Here is a 22,418-nt window from a genome sequence, read left to right on the forward strand (position 1 = left end):
AGAGGTTTTTTTCCGAACAGAAACATGTTTTTGAAGTTGTTTCATAATATCTGAGAAAAAAAAAGAAGTATTGGAAACATTAAGAGTCTACCAATATCTACATATTTTAAGGGTGACTCTTTACACTTCACTGTAAGAGTAGTGAATTAAAATAACAGTTCTAGAAACAACATAGGCAATTGCTGCTTCCTATGAAGGTCAGAGTTTAGTGTAAACCTGAAATACATTAGTTAAGAATATAGTTAAAACCATTAGGTGATAGCAGAAGATGAACAAATTTGCCCAAATTTATCCAAAATGGTTATGGTATGCTATCTCTTACATGAGAATCTAGTGAAAAGGATGCCATTTGTGAGGTCACACTGGCTGTTACAGCACTGGTTTCTTTCATCAACATGCAGGCTTTATGCCACTTACAGAGCATACAAATGAACCCCACCCTCAAAAAAAAGCAATTATTTGACTCAGTAGCATAAGTAAAAGTGTATTTCCCCCTCAATCAACTATTTAACTAAAGTTTTCACACACAACACTTCATCCTGGAAACAACCTTCTGGAGGGGCTAGAGAGAGCAATCTGGAGAGGAAAAACATTAAAAATTAAGGAGCGACTATAAGGAATAGGTCTTCCATTCACTTCAAACAAACAAAGAAACAAACAAAAAACCAAAACAGCCAACCAAGAACTTCATGGCAAAGTACCAAAACCTAGTAATAGCCCAGAACTCCTTAGAATAAACACCAAGTGCTGTTATTAATGTGACAAAATACATGCAAACTCTCTGCAATCAAAGGTTAATTTTTCATATGCAATGTCTTCTGAATCTTAGTCTTTTCTCAAGTCACTTGTCCATCGTCAAGAAACAGTAACAGAAGTATTTAACCAGATTGATTTTACAGGATCATCTTCACTGCCATCCTATCCAAGATTACTCCCTAAGACATCCTGAATTAGTCCACTGCAGAATCCAGAGAAGTTTCTTAAAAAACAAAATACTAAAGAACAATATAGTGGGTTTTTTTTTTCTTTTTATGTTCTTAAACTTATGCTGTGTTATCTCTTTTTACAAAGAGTGGCTATTCCTCTCATTCTTTTCTTACCTATTTCTTCCATCCACTCTTTTTATCCCATCTTTACCCTAACTGCACCTGAAGCATCCATCTCTACTTTCACTGGCAGATAATACTGCTCTTTTCATCACTTTAAAGTAACTTCCATTTCTAGCCTCTTACTTAAGAGGCTATAACAGCACTTAACAAAAACATCTGGTTAGCTCCTACTTACCCAGTGCTTTTACTGCAGCCAAGAAGTAGAAGTGCCATTTCGTAGAAACATTTATAGGCTAGAAGCATCAGAAACTTAGCAGCACTCTGTGCAACACACCAATTATGTCAAGACTACCTCTTACTCTTGTGCTTTAAGCTTTCAGGAAAATCTTACCTGAATTCGGTTTTTGAAATAAGAATTGCAATTACAAACCATTTGTATGGCTCATATTTCTAAGAAGGAAAGGGCACGGGGAGAATGCAGGCAAAACAGCAAAACAATTTTAAAAAGCTAGTGCCATTTTATTCTATTATTCTATTTTTTTTTATATTAAAGTGTCACCACAAATGAATATTAAAAGAAAAATTATGTTGCAAGATATTCATTTAGGATTTTTTTTTTCATTTTCAGCTGCAAGCCACTTCTGTTTTCAACTAATTCTAAACCAATGGTAAGCAAAGATTCAATGTTTTGTCTGCTTTTGCTGCTATCCAAACAAAGTAAATCAATGTTTTCCTATGGAGAATCGGGAACGCATTACTTCAAAGCTCTGGGAGATTTTCATGAACCAAAATGAATTGGGACTGATCAATCACAACTGCTCTGGTGATGGCCAGAATACTCAGACTGAAACACCTTCCCTACCTGCCAATTCTGCTTATGCCACAAATACAAAAAGAAACTGCATTTTTTGCAGGTTCAATCACAACTTTTTCCCATAAAAATTGACTGCAGTTAAAAAACAATTACAATAGTCAAAATAAAGGATTTCTGCCTAATCTTCAATAAGACAAGGACAGAAAAACCAAGTACAAGACAGAGCCTCTAAAACATGTGATATGTGTCAGATAAGACTACAAGCTGATCAAAAAAGGTAGAGTATGTACTTAACCACAGTGTTCTTAGCGTTTCTGTTTCTTTTGGAATGCTATAATTTATTTGGAAGCAATTGTTTAATATCCATCTCATCAATACTGATTTTTAAAACTTTTAGAACACATCTGTGTACCGTTAATATTATGTAGAAATGGAATTTATTGTCTCACAACCCATCTAGCGGGTTCTGTTACTCTTGCTTTATAATAGTAGAAAGCACCTTACAGCCTTACTGAAAAACAGCATGGAGAACTGTCTCAGGCTTCAGCCAATAGGAAGTCTTTAGCACACAAAATTAATTATTGTTTTTGTTGAAGAAAAAAACCAAATTTATAATGCCCAATCTTTTCCTTAGCCTTTTCTGCACTACTAAAATCTTAGCCCTTAAAATTAAGCCAAATTCTCCAATTAATTTTAAGACAGAATCAAAATATCAATGCACAGAACTGACCATACCATGATGTTCCTTACAACAAATGAGTTTTAGAAATCACTGATTCAGTCTTCCAGTCCTACCTTACAGAGGAAATAAAGTGTCAAAGACAACAGAAAATGTTTTCTTTGTTTCAGCTATGTTGTGTTGTAATAGTATATTATACCTATGCAAACAAGGCTAGACAATGTAAGAAATATCAGCTACAGTGAAAGCAAAGAGAGAAGAAAAATTATAGGCAAAAAAAATTTAAAAGGTTATAATGCTCACTGATTAAAATATTAATTTTGAAAGTAAAGCAAGCACTGTTGTATAATTCCAGCAGCAGAAATACAAACTGGCTGACTGGGCCCTTCTGAGCAACTCTGTATCAGGTAATAAAGAAGTTCAAGATATAAATTATAAATTTATCACAATTAACCACATATTTTTTTATATTTTAATAAAGACTTGACTATTTTGAACTAAACATTAATTTGGTCCAGGAAAATCTTTTTATTATAAATGTAGCTTCTATAAAAAAGACAAAGAAATAATAGTAGTGTCACTTTGCTTGTACGCTACAAGAAGCTTTTGGCTTTCAAAAAGAAATGGCTATTTGAAAAAGCAAGACAACAAGCATTCATAAAATTATACATCTTCCTAAAGATCAAATTCTTAACATTCAAACTCATAAAACACCTTCCCCACACTTATCCCCCCCAGTCTCTGCTTTGGCTTTCATTCAGAAAGTTATCCGAGAAACAAGCCACAAAAGAGATGAGTCAGTCACTTCAAAAGCACCTGCATGTGGGAAAAAAAAGTTGCAGCCTTCAATGCAATGCAATTTGATTTTTAAAAAAATCATTAACTTACCCTGCTCATGGAATCAAAACATTTTCTGACCAGGGATTCAACATCATTAGGTCTATCTTGAACATTTATCCAGTCTAACAAAGACACATTGAAGGAAGGCTGATCATCATCTTTCAATTCTACTGACATTTCATTGTCCTGGACAGTAGCATTTTGACCAGATTCTTTATCATCTTTTACATTTTCAGGATCTGTGCCTTCCAAAGCTGAATGTTCAACTGACTTGCAAAATGATGCTAACATTGATTTACTGTTCACTTTAGATATATCAGGATAAAGCACCAATTCAGGAGATTTCCCATCCTCAGTTTCTTCACTTTCTGCTCCTCCATGTTCAGGTGAAGACTCCAGCCTTCCTAAACACTCTCTGTAACTATGTCTTGTTAGGCACTCCAGCAGTGGTATCTTGGCCATGATAGAAACAGCAGAACCCAAGCTTTTTTAAAAAAGTGAAAAGAAAAAACCATCAGTATCTAGAAACCAACATGATATGAAATCTTAGTTAAAAATCACCCACAATATGAATTGTTATTCATTTTAGAATTGAAGCAGATTTCATAATTATTTTGCTACTACCCTTTAAAACTGCTGTGCTGACTGATCAACATCATGGAAGGACAGTTAAAGAAGTCAAAGTTTTGCTTATACGGAATGAAAAAAAGTGATAAACAGAGACACCCACTTCTTTGTTTAAATGCACAACTGGGACTTATGTGTCCCATATGCATGGATATCAACACTTCTTATCAGAGCTTTGAGTGTCCTCTGTCTGACTACTTCTGCAGAGTTTGAATAGTTTCTATTTGGTAAAAGCTATGAAGCTGAACTTTTGTTTTTAAGACAAAACATATTTAAAAACATTTTTTTAAGGATCCAATATCCATTTATATTCTGTTAAGCAAAGCACTCATAGAAATACCACAATACTACAGTGGATACAAATATATAAAAGATTTTCTTTGAAGTAACACCTGGAGTTTGCAGGACACAAGTACAGACACACACACAAACAACAGATATGTATCTACATACATGACCCCCATCCCTTTCAAAAGTGTACAAATCCACTCAAAGTTTATGCTATGACTTCATACTTTCAACACAGATTGTAAGTCTAAATATCAGTTCAAGCTGTTAAAAACCAATTAATTCAAAAGTGTAAATAGTTATTTAAAGATGCTGATGTCTAAATTTGTTATCCAGCTTTTTGTTGTGGACATTTGGAATGACTCCAGCTCTTAAGCAGCTGTTCATTAATGAGCTTATCTTCCACATAATTCAATACAGGTTTCTTTGTGCTGACAAATACAGGGGAAAATGTCAGTTAAAAAAAGTCACTAGCATAGAACAAAAAGAATGTTCTCCATGACACATAATCAAAGAAAGACATTTTTGATTAATCAGAATAAGCACCAGACATAAAACACTTGAACAAACTAAGTTTAAAATTGAGTAAATTTGGAAACTGAGAATGAATTTAACAGCAAACCTACTGTGTAAGTTTCAATTTGATATCATCTATGGACTGCAAATAGCTTGAATACACATTTTCAAACTTGCAAAGCAGCTTTTGGTAAGAGTTTGTACAATCCTCCAAATTAGCCATTATAGCAGCCCAGCCTTGATGCTGTAGATGTTCATCATGTACAAGACCTTCACAAAAGGAGCAAAGCTTCTTGGCAACCTCATACATTTCCTGAAAAAACAATCAACAAAATACTAATCAGGCTGTTGTTGTAGCTTTATTTAAGATATTAACATAAAAGCATGAAATTCAGACAGCTAGGAAGTTGTACACCTTAAAACTTCATAAAAATAACACTTTTTAAAGAATTAAGAATAAAGGAAGTTAATTAGATGACAAAAAAGTATGTACTATTTACTGAGAACTCTTCAAAACAGAAAGATGAAAACTGTAGCTCCAAAACCACCTTACAAAATGAATCAAATGCTGATAATATGAAATATTCAGGGTACACACACATGAATAATAACCCTCATACTAATAATATGGTACAAAAAACTGGCAATCAAGGTCCAATGAGGCGCATTTTTGATGAGCCAAGCAGAAGCTCCGAACAAGACAATAAAAAGCATAATCAGCCAGCAAAAAGCACAGGTGGATCAGGTGCAAGAACAGATGCATGAGGAAACAGAAGGGCAAATAATTTAAGTCTTTCATTGATTAATAAACCAAATGCAACATGATAAGAAGCAGTACAGTGTTCACAAAGCTCTAAAACATATCCTGAAACTTGGCATCTGCAAACCAATGTGGAAGTAAAGTTTTCTGTTAAAGCACTGGGTGACAGAGAGGCATTTTGCTGCCATAATAGAGTGAGAATTTACTGCCCCACTTGGCAAAATTAAAACAGAGGTCTACATATGGCAATTACCAGATCTTAATAAAAGTGTACTAACAGCAATGCCCGTTATAATCAATTCCGAAGTTTCAACTAGTAGGAAGAGAAACTACTTTAAATTTGGCAATTTAAGAAAAAGGCTATTCCCCTCAAAGAGCCTATCAAGACATCAAAAAGTAATAAAAAGGTATAGAATAAATCCTTCAGCTCAGAACATTACCAGTTGCAGACTCTTTGGAAAATACTTTCCTGCACACACCTGTACTTTAGGTTTTAGTATCTATCTAACCTACAAGAAAAAGGTCTTTTCACTTTTTGCAGGTTGAGCATGCTGTTAAATCAGGACTGAACACAACTCCCCTGTGCCATCATACATGTGAGAAAACCATGCATGGAAAAACAAGTTATACAAAACACAGTGAGAAAGCAGTGTTAAAAACCTAACACATCCGTGTATTTCAGAATGCATTTGCTGCTGAACACATGGTTAGCAGCACATATGCACACTCAAAAAAATTTAGGGACCAACACCACTTACATTCTGAAATAAACCACAAAACTGCATGGCATTTTAAACAAACATTCTACAATCATACTGAAAGTTATGATCATCCTCCCTGTTTCAGAAGTCCAAGCCTTGTTTCAAGCAACATTACAAAATTCTACTGTCCTTCAAATCACTGATACCTGAGCTATCAGCAGATGAATGATGAATATTCAAAAAAGCCATATATACAACTCCAAGAAAATCCTAGGTTGTCAATACAAATTCCTATCACTTTGTAGTAAAGGTGGCATTTCTCTTCTTGTTTTCTGAATTTTGGCAGCTTCCTGTGCATGTGAGAATGATGATTTCCAGTTTGAAAAGAATGGTTATTTTAATTGCTCCAGGAACTCTTGCTTCCTAAGTCAAAAATCAACCAATAACACAACTGGGATGGTATCCAGACAATGCTGAAATCTGCAAGTCATTTTCTCCAACTATCCCATGTTTGGTTGTAAAATTTAAATGTACATAAGCTGACTAATGTAATATTGACTTGAACATTTGAACATTTTTTTACTGTCTTAAATTGACTTTGTATACAAAGTACAAAGGCAAATTGCAAAGCATATAAAAAAAAGCTGAATTACTGCTTCCTCAGTTATCATGTTAAGAACCAAAAGAACAGGCTGTTTTACCCTAAGATATACAAAAAAATTATACCAATAATATGAAGCTGAAAAGGTAACTGAATGCCTCTGCTGAATTCTAATGTACATCCTGAATATGTACACAAACATTTTACTTTCAACTCACAAAAATTATTCTCTCTCAAAGTCAACCTTCTGCCAAATGAGGAGCCATACCTCTCCAAACCACTATGAGCCACAGTTCCAGAAGTGAGAGAATATACAAAAACACACATTAGTTTTAAACAGTTTAAATCAATATAAGCCACCTACAAAATCAAAGCTAATCATGAAGTCTTTTTATGCAGTTCCTCCAAATGAGTAGCAAGCAAAGTAAAGACTGGGCTCAGCTGCTCCTTTAAATGCCCTGTGTAGTCGTTTTTGCCAGTTCTATTTTCCTTTGGACAAGCTCACTTAGCACAGCACAGCTCATGTGTTTAACACGTTAAAGTATGCACCAGGCTTCATATGACCCCACTTTCCCCCTTGGGACATATTCTTAACTAGTGGGTAATGTTTGATTTTTCAGCTAGATCAATTTATTGTGTTCACAATAGAAGTCAAAAGTTACAAGTCAGAGCTGCTCTATGAAGCTTTATTATATGTCATTTTTGATAGTCGTTTCAGAACCTAAGTGTTGCAAATTTAATATTTTCATTTTAACAAGCTTGTTTCCCCAGCAAAACACTTTCAAACACAAAACGGAAGTTACAAGTAGAAAAAAAATCCTCACAATTGAAACCACTTGGTACACAACTGAAAACCAGCACTGACACTTTGTATCTAAAAGTCTACCCGGTGGCAATTTAAAAGTTAACCCAAACAGGAGCTCCTATCCCAGCAGTCCGGTTCCTAGAAAAGCAAGGGTGAACAGTATTTCCCAGAGTAGCAAATTAATACTTGTTAATTTTTCAGAAACCTTGTAACAGGAGGACTTCTACTAAGTGTCAGAATCTCTCAAAGAAACAGATACAAGCCCAAAGGAACTATAATATAAAAATACTCCAAGGCCATCTAAGCATGCAACCAGGTATTCGTTGTCAGATGAGCTGCAGCTTCTTAATGTATACACAGGAGAAGTGGAAATCCTCTTATGAAAGCCATCATTAATATTGCTCATAAATCATCTCAATCATAAGCATTGAGACATACTAAGTCTCTCACAGGCAAAAGATTTTTTTTTGGCTAACTCTGAGATCAAAATTCATTGGAAAAGTTTATTTCAAGTAAAATGTATTCAAAGTTATCCATATGCTAATAGACTGCAAATCAGACTGTACAAATGAACAGACATGTTTCAGGGCACACATGCAAGGTATTACAACAGCACCCCATATTATCATCCCCTCAAAGTTGTTTTTACATGTGCCAAAGAAATTCTGTCTAGGTGGTAGGAGGCAAACAGGAGAATTATGTCAGCATGGCATGCAATTAGAGTCCACAGAAACACAGCAGTGCCTTCAGTGCTTTTGATGTTGGTTTCTCAAGCTATATCATGAAATAAGCTCATTACATTAAATAGTAAAGAATATTACTCTGAATTCAGGAGGGTCCAAACAGATGGCTCTAATGAAGGTCAAACCACATGGAGTAACTATTTGTGCACATGCCAGAACTGTTTCAGACTTTGACTATACTAAGCAGATACTAGTGCATACAAGAACACTATGTTAAACGAATATTTCATTTGTTTTGTTTTAGTCATCCTGCTTTCAAAATGTGAAAGCACACAGCAAGAAAACACAGCAGAGAAGTTGTTTTGCATCATTTGGAGTATCTATGCAATTTAGCTATTTTCTTTGAAGCTATGAAATTAAAAGCTACACAAATGTACCTTTCTTATCTTGCCATCACTTCTGAAATAAACCTTCAGGTGATGTGGCTTGTTCTTCCTACATGCTGTCTACTTCCATAGACAACATTTTTGTGAGACATCTCAAGCTACTTTAAAAGGCACTAGACCAATTTATTTTATATAACTGTATAGCTCTATACAAGAAAGAATTAAGCAGCTCTCTGCTAAATGAAGTCTAAAAACTGAATTATATCAAGCACAGAAATAAAGGCCTGCAATCCAACATATGTTTTAATGCTTCTCAGTAAGGTTGCCAGCTCCAGCACAGAAAAGGAAGCCTGCCTAACAACAGGCTTGCTTTTGTCATTGACTATTCACAGACACACTCAAGTCTTACTGGCAGACACCCAATGCTTCACAGAGCACAAAAGTTAACTTCAGTTGCCTTGTAGGGCTACAATCATCCTACAGAGGTACAGCAGCATGTCTAGAACAGCAATTGCCTCACTGCACCACTGGAATGAGAACCTAAAAGAGAACTACTAGCAGAACATGAATACCAAGACCCAGACTAATCCCTACGTGCTGTTATTTGAAGAGGAAATAATGACATCTTCATTACCAAATTATTCAAGAAATCCACAGGGCCACCAGAATGCATTTAATCTTCGGCTAGGTGTTGTAACAGAGAGTGAAGCTGAACTATTTCCTTTGAGAATCACAAATTAAATGTAGGTGATTCTTCTGATGAAGAATCTTCTTATAATGAATTCTTTTTCCTAGGTTTCAACCAAAAATCAGTAGAATCAACAAAGTATGTTTTATTTAAAGCAGAAATTAACTGGTGAAGTGTTTAGTATTTCAAGACTGTCTCTGCATCCTGCTGTCATAATTCTGCTCATCTGAATGAGCAAAATCGGACAACAGTCTGTTTTGTCTAAAGTGGTATTTGGACTTACCTCTAAAGAACAAAAGTTCTCAGGAAATGCAGGGTTCTTTCCATTTTCTAAAACCCTGTAGTAGAAGGAAATAAGTCAAAGTCCTCTATTGCCATGTGTCTGAATCCTGTAAAAGGGACTCCTTACAGGTTTCAATCAACCTCAGACCAATAGAAATGATCCTTGAAAGTAAAATTCCACAGACTTACTGCAAGAGCAGATAAATGCTTTCACAACAAGGAATTGTTACCTTGTTTACCAAAATTAGTAACCATTATCTCTAATACACACACAGCTGTAACATGAAACTACTAAATTAAAGTACACTTCAACATTTAAGTTGTAAAAAAACCCTGTAATTGGAGCAGTTAACTTCACTGTGAGGGAGACTGATATTTCATGGTAACTTCTTTCCATAGACAGCTGTTTATTCCATTCTCCTTTAATATTGGTTATTTTTGATGACTGTGTCCTTTGGACATTTGTCCACACAGTTCATAACTTATTTCCTACTCAGAAAGTACTTATTTCACCAGCATAGCACAGTAGAAGTCATTTTCTAAGTGACAGATTAATTCCTTTCTTCACTAATGCTTTCACTAGTTCTCTCTGATATTATAAGCAGATTTGGAGAAGTCAAGTGACAGAACTTCCCATCAAAAAACAGAGAAATTATATAAACCACCACATCAGGGAGTCAAACCATGGTATAAGGTAAGTGTTGGCTTCCACTAGCTTGATTCCAAGTCACTCAACTTTTTTCAATTTTTTAAAAGCTTGATCTAAAATTTTGGTTACAAAGGTAAAAAAAAATTCTATAGTAGCATTTAGAAAGATCTGCCTTGGAGTAAATCTTTCATTATACCTTGGGATAAACTAAAGCCCATTTTACCACACCCTGCTCAATTACTTTAAAAGATTGAGACTGATCTGAGTTACAGAGAAATCTGGGCTTCTTAGGAGGAGCCAGAAGTGTCCCTGACTATTAGACAAATATTTTAGCCAAAATTAACTTGGCCACACAACTATTTCAAACACTACACACCATGAAGAACATTAATATTTTAAAATAATTCTTTCCAGAGAGTCTCAAAGCAACTTTCTAGAAGAAAAGAGCACTTCTCTAAATAGTAGATCCACAATTTTCAGGAAGCATGACTATACTTCTTGGCTTAAATATCTGAAGTGTTTGAAACTAAACTGAGAATGATCTATGACTATGTACTATGACTACAGTCGCGGTTTTACACAACCAAATGAAATGACCACACAGTTTCTCATCCTCATTTCCACTTCTCAAAGAAGAACTGGCAGGAATTGACAGTTTGATTATGACAGCAGCAGCATCCCATGAAGTGTGAAAGATACCCACTCCCAAAAAGTTCAATATCCCTCCCAGAAAAATGAACTTCAGTTGGATCACTTGGAAAAAAAAATCCTTTCCTAAAGGCTATGCCACCAGAAATTATTTTAAGTAGTGGTGTTAAAAAACCGTGAGATTGACACAACACAACCTATTGCACAATTTTCTGTGTAGAGAACAGCTTGTTTTCTCAGCTGGTGTGCATGTAACTTTTTGCAAACACTGTGTGCACCTCACTGTCCACATACTGCAGCTCACTGCAAGAACTGCTCAACTGCAAGAAAGGTGGGAGACCAGGCTAGCTGCAAAAAAGGCAACCTGGAGCCCTTCGGGCAGAGACATCTCAAATGTAAGTTTTTAGCCCAGGAGAAACCAGAATGCCAAGACATAAAATGAAAACAGGCTTAGAGAGTTGACTTTACTGAGATTTTTAAAAAACCATATGAACAAAGACATCATGTTGCAAATGAAAAAATCTGTGACTAGAATTTCAGTTTAAATAGTAAAGGAATTAGTTAAGGGAACAGATGTAGCTTCTTTAAAGCTACCTAATCGTTATGCTTTGAATTCTACATAACGAGATCATAGGTGGTGAACAAGAACTTAAGAAAATCCATAATAAATGTTAAAATCATGAAAACAAAGAAACAGAAAATGGATGTCTGACACACACAGTACCATGGAAAACCAAATGCAAGATACATTCTGCACAGGAATAATTTTTGTTTAGGAGTTATGAAACAAAAAAAAAGATTGTAACTTTTTTGATGCAGCTTTTTTTACTTTTTATGTAACTCAAAGAAATTAGTGTTAATTGTTGGGGGGGGGGGGGTAGAATGGCTGGTTTTACATATACTTATATCCTACAAATATATATATGCAACAGGCCATAAGAATGCCAAGACTTCCACTATGAACTAAAATATGACTTCCATACCTGAGTAATAACAACAGATTACAGAAAAAAAAGGCAGAAAGCAAAAAAATAACTTAATTCAATAACAGACAGAAAAATAACAGACAGAAAAAATGATGGAGAGGCCACAATGCATGGATTCATAAAAATACTTGTTAAAGGAGACCCTAGAACTACTTTTACTGAGAGGAAAAAAAATTAGAGGCCATATATCACTCTATGTTTTCAACTTCCTATCAAGTCTGATTTTAAAGATCATATCCTATAGTCTCTGGGCAGAGCAGATACCAGATTAAATAGAAACAAATATTCTTCCTTTCTTTTAATATTTATACATCACTGCTTCTTGTTGTTGACAAAAACAGGTAAGACTTTTTCATAAGCAATAATTTAGAATGTAACCTTTATTTCCCTACTACATTATCATATAATAGCACATGTATTAGTAGTAAATATTATTTAGTCAAATTTAATTAATTAAAATGCTCTAATTACAACAGGCAAAAACCTCTCCATCATCAAGTACTGCCATTCTGTTTTTCTGGTAAAGCAGGTTACCATTTCTCTAAAATTAATAAAAAGACAAAGCTTGGATTATTTTGTAGGAACTCTCCCATACAGTACTCTCAGTGTGACTTTGGGTGCATCAATCACACAACCACAGAGGTTCAGAGCCTTTTTAGCTCTCCCCAGATCTTAATCAATTTTGAGAAGGATTAATATCCCATGTTCCTTCTTCCTCCCAGGCAAGAGGCTTATGGTGAACCTTGGAGAAGATTAATGATCTAACCACATTCCCAGTCCTCCCTCAGTTTCTTCTGAATTACTGTTCAATATTCTTCAAGCAGGCATCATGAAAAACTACTTTAGTACAACACTGCAATACTTCTTTACACAGGTTTCACACCTTGGTACATCTAAAAATCACAACAGACTATTTACTAATCTTCTATTACACATGATGGATTTATCAGTCCCCTGATATTCCAGAGAAGTACTCAATTCATTTTCACAGCCTAACACAGAGCCTGTGGCTTTAGAACATTTAAAATCTTGGATAAAATAAAACGTCAATGTAAAGGTGAGTCAGATTTAAGAATATTACTACCTATTTAATCTTTACATAAATTTCCAAGTTTTTCATAAGAAAACAAATACCATCACTATAACCATTTTATAAGGAGGGAAGAACTCTCAAAAGTGGGGAACAAATAATAACCTTCCTGAAAATAAATCTGCAAGCTAAAAATAACACCTGAATTCTACCTGGACCCTTGTTTAAAGACAATTCCTGCCCCCGCTTCCTCCAGTCCTGCAATACTACTAATAGGTGACACTGAGTATGGAAAGATTAATTTCCTCCTTGCAAATCAACACATGATCACTCTTGTATAGTTTCCAGTCTGTAGCTAAATATTAATAGTATTATAGACCTGCACCCAGAATGTAGAAACAACTATAAATATGTTTAGATCTTTAGAAAGATCTTCTAAGTAACATATTTAAAAGGCATAAACACTGAAATGAACTTGCATGCACTGTGTATTAATACAGTCTTCAGACTCAAAGGGGGAATATTAGGCAGCATCAACAATTCTTTTCAAGTCTAAATAGGAGTATTTTTTATAAAACCTTGGAATATAAAAAAAGCTTACTCCAGAGGGACTAAATATGTTCCATTGTTGTATAGTAATTTTACCAAACTGAAAGCCAAATTAAGAATCTAAGAGCAAAAAACAGGGTACAGAACAGAGAAACCAGATAAAACAACAGTGAGAAACATGAAACTGAGTATCATCACCCTTCACTTCCATTATCCTCAACAAAACACAAAGACTGTAGCAATTACTACAGCCCCACCTTCACATCAAATCAATGTGAAGTATTTAGAAGCTATCAGTCTTCCTTACTTTTATAACCTCCTCTTAATACTTCACAAAGAATGGTTTTAAAGCACTTTCAGTTTCAGCTGGTAAAACCAGAGCACAACTGAAAACCTCCTACTCCTTAGCTGAACTCACATTGGTATCTACTCTTGCCTATGACAGTCATATGACTCACAGACACCTAATAACTCAAGGTCCTACTTACAAAGTCAGCTCTAACTGTCAACAGGTGGGGGAGAGAGAAAGAGAGTCTATGGGACTCAATCCTTGCCTTAAATCAGACAGTATGTCAAGGTCACATTATTTCACTTTATTCAGGAGAACCCTCCCCCTCGTGACAGGCCAGGATGCCAAAATCCCTGTTCTCTATACAACAGTTAACAAGCTTCTCTAAATTCTGCTTTGTAGTATTAAATCCCAGCCACTTCAAGTGCTACATGTTCTTCTTAGCTGCATTAGAGTTGTCACTAAAACTAAGAAACTTTTTACCAAGACAAAAAAGATATCACTATTCATTTTGTGTGAGGCACTCCACATAACCATTCTCCTGCTGCCACTAACTGGAATATCTTTAGAGATATGAAAAATGCTTAATAAATTTAAATGTAAAATTTGTAAAGAAAAGGAGATCAGTTTTTAATACAGAAACAATCTGTAAAAATAAAACATAACTACTGAAGGCATTGTGTCAGTGTCTTGAACATGCAGCTGGTTTTTACTGCATGCACATGAGTATTTAACTGAACATGTTGCAGTGAGCCACTTTTCCCTATCAAAACAACACAGAAATAATCCAATTGCACTTCTGACCAACTTGCAAGTAAATATATGCAGTATGCAAGTAAGAGGCAGTACTCAATAATAAGCAACCTGAACTGTGGGAAAAAGCTTTGTTTTATTAATTCCTCACCAGTTTAGACATAAAATATGAGCATAAAACAGAAGAGTGGCAACATGCTTTTAAAAATAATAGTGTTAATTTTCTACTTGAGTTAACATCGCCTCCAAAGTTACTTTTCTCATTTCAGGCTGAGGCAGACTAAAAGTTGTTGGAAAATAAGGCAGTGCATTAAGGCATGGTCCAAGCAATCTGATAATTTTTGTTTTGTAAATACTTTTGCAAACGTACACATTCAAAAGGTGCCTCACACTACAGTTCTGAAAGAAGCTCTGAACATGCTGAAGAAGCAAGCACATCTCTCAAAACTTACCTTGAAACTCTGAGACAAAGGCTCTGAAGAGCACATCACCGCTAATACAGCATTTTTACTGCCTTTTGAAGAAACTATTTCATGTTTTACATCAAGCTTTCCCTCTGACATATTTTCCTTTGGTGTGCAAATCCAGTAACAATCTACTTACCACAGCAAGCTGTGTTCGTGATGCTACTGTATGAAACACTGCAGGCATCATAAGAGATTCTTCTACTTTCAATTCCATCTCATTCTCTGCTGAAAATGTGGTTTTGGGGATAGCTGGTGGACGTTCACACAAGATCATTTCTTTGTTGAATAAAAAAATTGGGTTGGTGTCCTACACTCAAAAAGGAAACAAAACCAAACACTGAGTAAAGGTAACTTGCTGTTTAATTATCAATTATTTCCTCATGTGAGTAATGTGTCTTGAGAACAAGTTAAAATCTACACTTAGAAGCTGAATACATAAACACCTGTTTCTCAAATGAAAGAAATCCAGCAAACTATGGAAGAAAAATTAAGGCATGGTCCTTATTTATTCTTTTTCTTCCCCTATAAATGAAAGTTTAGGCTAAGAATGCAGCATGAACTTACTGTTCCAGCACTGTAACTACACACTCTTCTGTCTGGTGCCATACACTCTCCTCCACTGACAACCAGTACTTGGTGCTGAATGGCAATCTTATACTTTGTTTGAATTGCATATTTCAGATCAGCCACACTAAAAAAAAAATGGGAAGAGAAGTTGATGCTATCAGATTACTCATGTCTAATTTTACGTATTTCTGTAAGAGACACAGGTGACTTATCTGTGTCTAAGCAGAACATTTTTAAAAGAAGTATTTTTATTCTGCACAATTACATATTTCTAAATTTTATAAGTGCTATGATGTGTTGCATTCTGGATATCCAATCAATACGCTATCAGCTAAAAGAAAACAGCCTCTGCATTGCTGATATATCACCAGCAATATTTTTTCCCAGATCTGCTGGCATGCTGAAATTCTGGATTAAGTCACACCAAGCATTTAGGATAGCAACTGTAAAAGTCATATTGTGTTCCTTGAATTTATACTGTACAACCAAACAGCTGACTTGCTAAGGCCCTAGAAGTCAAGACTATCAACACTTCATTATTCACAGCACAATTACAATTAATAAACTGACTGATTTACTGTACATAAAGCACTTAACAATAACAGGAAATTCAACAATCAATATGTATATAACAAATTAACATAAATATCACAGATTTTAACAGAGAAACAGTGTAGCAATAGACCATTTCTGGTCTTCCTTCACCAGCCTTACACATTTAAATCTAGCTGACAACATCTTAACATTACTGCATATTTTAGACAGTTCTAGACTGTCATTAAGACACTTGTAAACAGCAAAGTAAACAAGATTTCACTAATCTGATACAGTCACTGACCCCAGCTAACATAACACACTGTGGTAGCATCTGTGCAAAGGTATAAAAAAGCTTCAGAATACGAAGTGAATAATATAAGCATCAACAGTTTTTATGTAACTAGTAGGAAGAATAACAGTGTTACTGTTACTTGAAAAAGATCATAAAGATCTGTTATTTAAAACAACCATGATTCAGCATGACTTCACAAATGCATTACAAACCTCTCATGAGTGCAAGTTTGTACTTGCTAGCTGTGTTACAGCAGCCATTCACCTAGCACTTCCCCGGGCTTTAGGAAGATAACTTGGCCAGTCCATGTACAAGGAGACAGGCGAAGAACCCAATAAAGTCAGTCTTACTAGAAAATGCAATTTTATATATGCAGATATACAGAATAAGCAGTTATACTGTTCAACTGAAGAGTCTGATTTTGCATGGTCCAGTTGTTGGAAAGCTTTCTCAAAGAACAATTCAACTGAGCAAAAAGTGGGCCCATAGCAAACTATTAAGAGTCTGGCATGGCAGCTTAGATGCTGCACCTCACTTATCATGATTTAAAAATGTAATGTCTAACTGTATCAGACAGCTTACAGGGGGGTGGGCACACCTGTAAATGACCTAGCAGAAACAGAATGGCTGAAACACTATTTCATGCTCAGTAATAGCCTGACTGTCAGCTGGCTTTAGAGAAGAGCACACAGAAACAGTCTGGACAGTCTTTTTTCAGTCATGAAAATTACAAACAGGAATCCAAGAGAAAGGAAACAATGAATTATTAAAAAAAAAAAATCCATGGTAGAAAACTTTCTTACCCTATTACTTGCAACACATCCATAACCAACAAACTATGAAGACAGCAAGTGAGCTTGCTACCCCCAAGGTCTTGCACATGAGAACAATGAAAAAGGATACAATACAAACCTCTCTAAAAAAGTATCTATACATTTACAAGATGCTTTTAGCATGCAGTGAAAAAAAAAATAGAAACAGTAAATTTGTTGGGACTTAACCATGATCCTCTAATACTGATCATGCTCCAGGCAGATGGGCATTCAGAAGTTCACGGTTTACATATAAAACCATGTAAAATAGTCTGGAGCCTTACAACTTGGCACAAAACCAACTTTTACCCATCTAGCCATGAGACAAAAACCATCCTGCCAATTCTTTAGCACCTAGAAACATTCCAGAGCACACATTTTCTTCAGGATGAATGTACTGACAAGAGAAAGGACAACCTCCAGAACTCCCTCTATGATGTCAGACAGTAAAAAAGAAGCCTTTACTAGAGAAATTCCACATAAAAATATTATTCAAAAAAAAAGGGAACAAATCATCAGAAGTCATTCAGACAGTTTTTTCAAAAATCACCAAACACACCACACTCAGTGAGGAGCAGGTCAGCCTCTGCCACTATCCCAGAAAGTAACTTCTCTACTCTTTCACACACAATCACCTGGCAAGGCAATGAAAATGCTAATCATAAAAAAAAAAAAAAAAATTAAGGAAAAAACACACCAAAATTCACTCAAATACCAGAAAATCTAGAAGAAAACTACAATGACATATTAAAAAAAACCCTAATCTTCATCTTTCAAATACTTACTATATAAAAGTATACACACTTCTTAATTTAAAACAAGCAATACACAATTAATTTACTCTCTTACTTTTGTACAGCAAGTTCAGTATCAAATGTAAGGGTAGTTCCAGTGTTGACCAAAAATACATATAGCTTCATGATGATTTCTTTAGGTCTCTGAAGTTTTTAACTTCCACTGCTAAAATCATTTAGAAACTGAAACAAAAATGTCAAGTGTTAGTTTCACAGGAGTTATGAAAAAGACAGACATATGTTTTCAAAAACACTCTTTCAGATATATAGTGTGTGAATACATCAGTGCTCACATGCCACAGCTCCTTATTCATTACCAAAGACAGAGGCAGAAACACAGGCAAGGTAACATATACACATACATATGCATACACAGACAGTTAGGAGAATACATGAGAATATACACTGAGAAGAATAAAAGAAAATAAATTAGAAAAATACAAGAAAATATGACTTCCAAATGCAGAAGCCATCATCCCAGATCATCACCTGGCTTTTCTCAATTATGAAATACCTTTTAAAACCCCAGATAGCAATTTCCAGACATCTTTTTTTAGATTTTACAAACAGCAACACAATCTAGTAACTCCTCAACTTACAGCTACTAAGTCTATCTGCTAACTGCTATCCCTATCCATACTTTTTCCCTCAGAAATTGAAGCATTGGCAAAAAAAAGGAAAGAAAAAGAAAAAAGGCAAAATCCCTTTTTGTATTTCTCTACAATAAGTAACAGCTTTAAAAATCTTTTCTTCTATTATCAGCATTAGCTAAAACTGTAGCTTCTTTCTTTGTTACTGATAGCAAACATGAAGTATTCAAGCAAGAAGGTCAAGACATATTTTCAGTCCTGTGCCCTACAAGAACTTGGATGAGTAACTCTATGCATGTGTTTTTCCAGTGTATGTGACAGATGAAAAACTTTAACCTGCCTCATAAAGCACTGAACTTTAATTTGAGATTCTATTACTAAAGTACTTCACTCTCCTGAGCCTTTTTCTCTTCTCCTTAGGAGCTAGGAAGCTTATGAGTAATTTCCACCACACTACCAAAGCTGCTGCTGCAGAAATACAAGCACTGCAGCCACTAATGACCTGAGATTTTTATGTGGAAGGCATTACAGAAAGTTAAGCTGTAAATTTTAGCCACTAAGCAATATTTTTATATAATTCTAAAAATTACTTTTTGGATTAAATCACTACACAGGTAATATAAGTCATCCCTTTTTCCTTAAAATATTAATAGGACACACAGCTAACCATGCAGCTAATCATATTACTTGAAAATTACTCTAAATGTGCATTTATCTCTTTGTCTAGACAAAGAAAAATTGACAAACCACAGAGAAAAATAACAAACATGCCATTAATATGAGCAGGGGGGAGAGATTTTATCAGATTATTTATTCCAGAAAATCATAAGAGTTTGCTTACAAGAGACCAGCTACCCTCATGCTTTTCAAGCCTTAACTATAGACATAGTTAAAATATGTATTTTTACAAAAAGGTTTCAGAAACAGAAGCACATCAAATAAAAAAGGACCAGTTAAATAATTTGATCTCAAGAGAGTTTTGTTGTCCTTATACCTGAACTCTACTGTACTCAGTGGCACCAACTTCATTTTGAATCAGAAAAAGGACATACTCTATAAACTATGCTATTAGACAGGTAAAAACTGCTGAACACCAAGAACAAAGTAAAAGTTTTTTATTCTATTAATAAATTCTTTGGACTATGTTTCAGAATTATCAGTCTCATGCACACTTTTCCCAAAGGGTATTCATGACTGTGATCCAGGTAGAATTAGAAACAAGGATTAAATAATACAATGTTCCAAGCACAGACCACATGACAAAAAAAAAAAAAAAAAAAAAAAAGCTCTTTCCCATCTAAGCATAGTAAAAGGCAAAGGCTTGTATAGTATCTACTTTTCACATGAACATTGCTACCCAAGCTAAAGCAATATTCAAGAGAGAATGTGTCCAAGACACACACAAAGCAGAATTTTAATCAAGCATTTACCCATCCATACCACAACACTAAACCTAACTAAAACACAGAAAGAAGAAACATTATTAAGACCAACACTATTTATGACAGCATCTGCCATACATCAGGAGTCTCTTACTTTTTAACTTCTGACAAAGAAAGAATTACCTTCAGGCATTATACAGAGCTACCGTCTTCAAATTCAAGCACACACTCACTTTCCTTGATTTTTGGCAACAGAGTAGCATGGCTGTTCAAAGCCGGAGAAGAAGATCTGTAAAGAAAAGATTCAGAATGCAATTATTACTAAAATGTCAGGATTTTATGATCCTAATTGCATTTAATATAGAAATCAGTGTATGTTAATGCCAGAAGAATAATTATGCGGTAGTTGTTTGGGGTTTTGTTAATTAACAATACTCTCCAGTCACAAGTCTGCCCAGATCTGCTATATGTCTGAATACTTCTGCTCATCATTTTTGTTTAAAATAATTGTTAATCAAAATTTTGAGTGTTTACAAAGAGAGAAATTTAGTTCACTATAAAGAACTGTTTGCTTTTTCATTAACCGAAATTATTTTCAGCACTCATGCAGAATGCCGGTATACTGATGCTGACAGCACTAGAGTAAGTCTTAACAATGCAATTTATCTAAGAAAATCCAGCACTATAAGGTATACATGCTACTGCTGTTGAATGAACAGTCTTACCCAGCAGCTGCCCCCCCCAGATTCCTTCAGGAATCAGTATCACCTTCCTTACCTGACACATTACCTATTTTGCTAAGCCACTCACCTACTTTCAAAGCATGTGTTAGATTTATTGATTCTATTTTTTTAAATACACTAAAGATGTTACCACTCCCAAACTGTCACTACATCTTGGTCAGGGGCTTCCTCTCCCAGAACTGCTTCTTAAACTACAAAATGAGCCAGATCAGCAAAGGTGACCTTTTCTAAGCTACCCTAGTTCATTTTAACTGTGTTCAGTTAAGTAGCAGTACCAAAGGAGAAGGAGCCTTGGCAAAGAACATGTGGGTGACCTGTTGGGCTCAGGGCAGTGAAGCAAGTGCACAAATTCCAGACTGCAAACAAACATTATTTCTATCATGTTAATGCCCTAGCAAGCTTTCTGAGAAGATGATCAGGCACTATAAAGGGTGATAATCCATTACTAAAAATAGGCTTGCTGAAGCCTGAAAACCATTAGAACATGTAAACGATTTTACACAACCTGTGCTACTACAGATAAATCAAAAACACTCCACCCTACATTCTAAAACCTTAATAAATGAAAAAAATATTTTATTGTCATGGAATAGAAGAATTATCTTCCTCCCTTTTGTCCACTCCCTCAAACCCATGCAAAATGCACACATGACATTTTATCAGAAGCAAAGGTAAAATAAAAGGGAAATAACCAGTGTGCTTAAGTGCTACCATTAAAAAAAAACTGTAATTGAACTGTCCTCCTCCTGTTTAGCTATCAGCAGTCAGTAGCTGTACTTGAGCAAAATGAACTTCTGAATACTTGCCTTAGGTTAAAGTAATGCACATAAACACAAAACTGCTGAAATACTTCTGCCACAAACCAGGAATACAACCCAATAATCTCTTGCCTTGTAATTGCTTTGCAACCACTACGACAGAAAAAACAGGTGCTGTTTCTTCACCCAACATCTCATCAAATCATGCTGGGGGAAAAGAACTACACTAACACAGGTAGGACAAATTTGTATTAAACTTCTCTTTAAGAAAAAAAAAAGAAGATAGAATTCACAAAATTCCACTAAATTTACCTACTCTCAAGGCTGTTATAAATTTCAGTGAACACTTCAGGGATGAGGGGAATGATGTAAAGCAAAGTTCCAGAGAATACATGCCTTAAGCAGCTACCTTTCCTGCAGATTCACTGATGTCCAAACACATGCTGCAGCATGTCCTTCCTCCCTTCAGCAGGAACTATGTTAACTGCCTCTCTCCAGCTGCCTGTCTTCACAGCTTTGGAACAAAACTAATTTTGAGAGCTCTCCCTAGTCTTGCATCTCTGGACAACATCTCCCTGTGTTCAAAGTTACAGGGGGCATGCATGAAAACCTATCACAGTTGCCTAAGTTTCTTTTTCTTTCAAAGGCCAGGTTATTGCTGATTGTTACAGGCAAGGTCACCTACATATCACAAATTAGCCTTTAAGTTTGTTCCCAATATTCCAGAATCATCCAGCAGCAACACAAGTTCTTAACATAATCATGGAGTGAAAGTCACACCATCAAGTTACAACAGAATATATCCACACACATTTTGTTCTTCTTCTGTTTATATTACCACAACAGGCCATTA

The 22,418-nt window shown here is 35.2% G+C and overlaps 1 protein-coding gene across 2 annotated transcripts in view; it reads right to left on the reverse strand.

The window, feature by feature from the left end:
* Nucleotides 1-22,418, reverse strand: part of RB1CC1 (RB1 inducible coiled-coil 1) — a 65,843-nt gene that overhangs the window by 32,547 nt on the left and 10,878 nt on the right. For both annotated transcript variants that reach the window (XM_059486093.1, XM_059486011.1), the window contains exons 2-7: nucleotides 20,248-20,353; nucleotides 18,148-18,275; nucleotides 15,655-15,781; nucleotides 15,227-15,397; nucleotides 4,924-5,126; nucleotides 3,431-3,866 (exon numbers count right to left, since the gene is read on the reverse strand). In XM_059486093.1, the coding sequence (XP_059342076.1) occupies nucleotides 3,431-3,866; nucleotides 4,924-5,126; nucleotides 15,227-15,397; nucleotides 15,655-15,781; nucleotides 18,148-18,218 (1,008 nt within the window). In that variant the 5' untranslated portion in view covers nucleotides 18,219-18,275; nucleotides 20,248-20,353. The remainder of the gene's footprint in view (nucleotides 1-3,430; nucleotides 3,867-4,923; nucleotides 5,127-15,226; nucleotides 15,398-15,654; nucleotides 15,782-18,147; nucleotides 18,276-20,247; nucleotides 20,354-22,418) is intronic.

Source organism: Ammospiza nelsoni, chromosome 1 (genome assembly GCF_027579445.1).
Source record: "Ammospiza nelsoni isolate bAmmNel1 chromosome 1, bAmmNel1.pri, whole genome shotgun sequence".
Lineage (NCBI taxonomy): Eukaryota > Metazoa > Chordata > Aves > Passeriformes > Passerellidae > Ammospiza > Ammospiza nelsoni.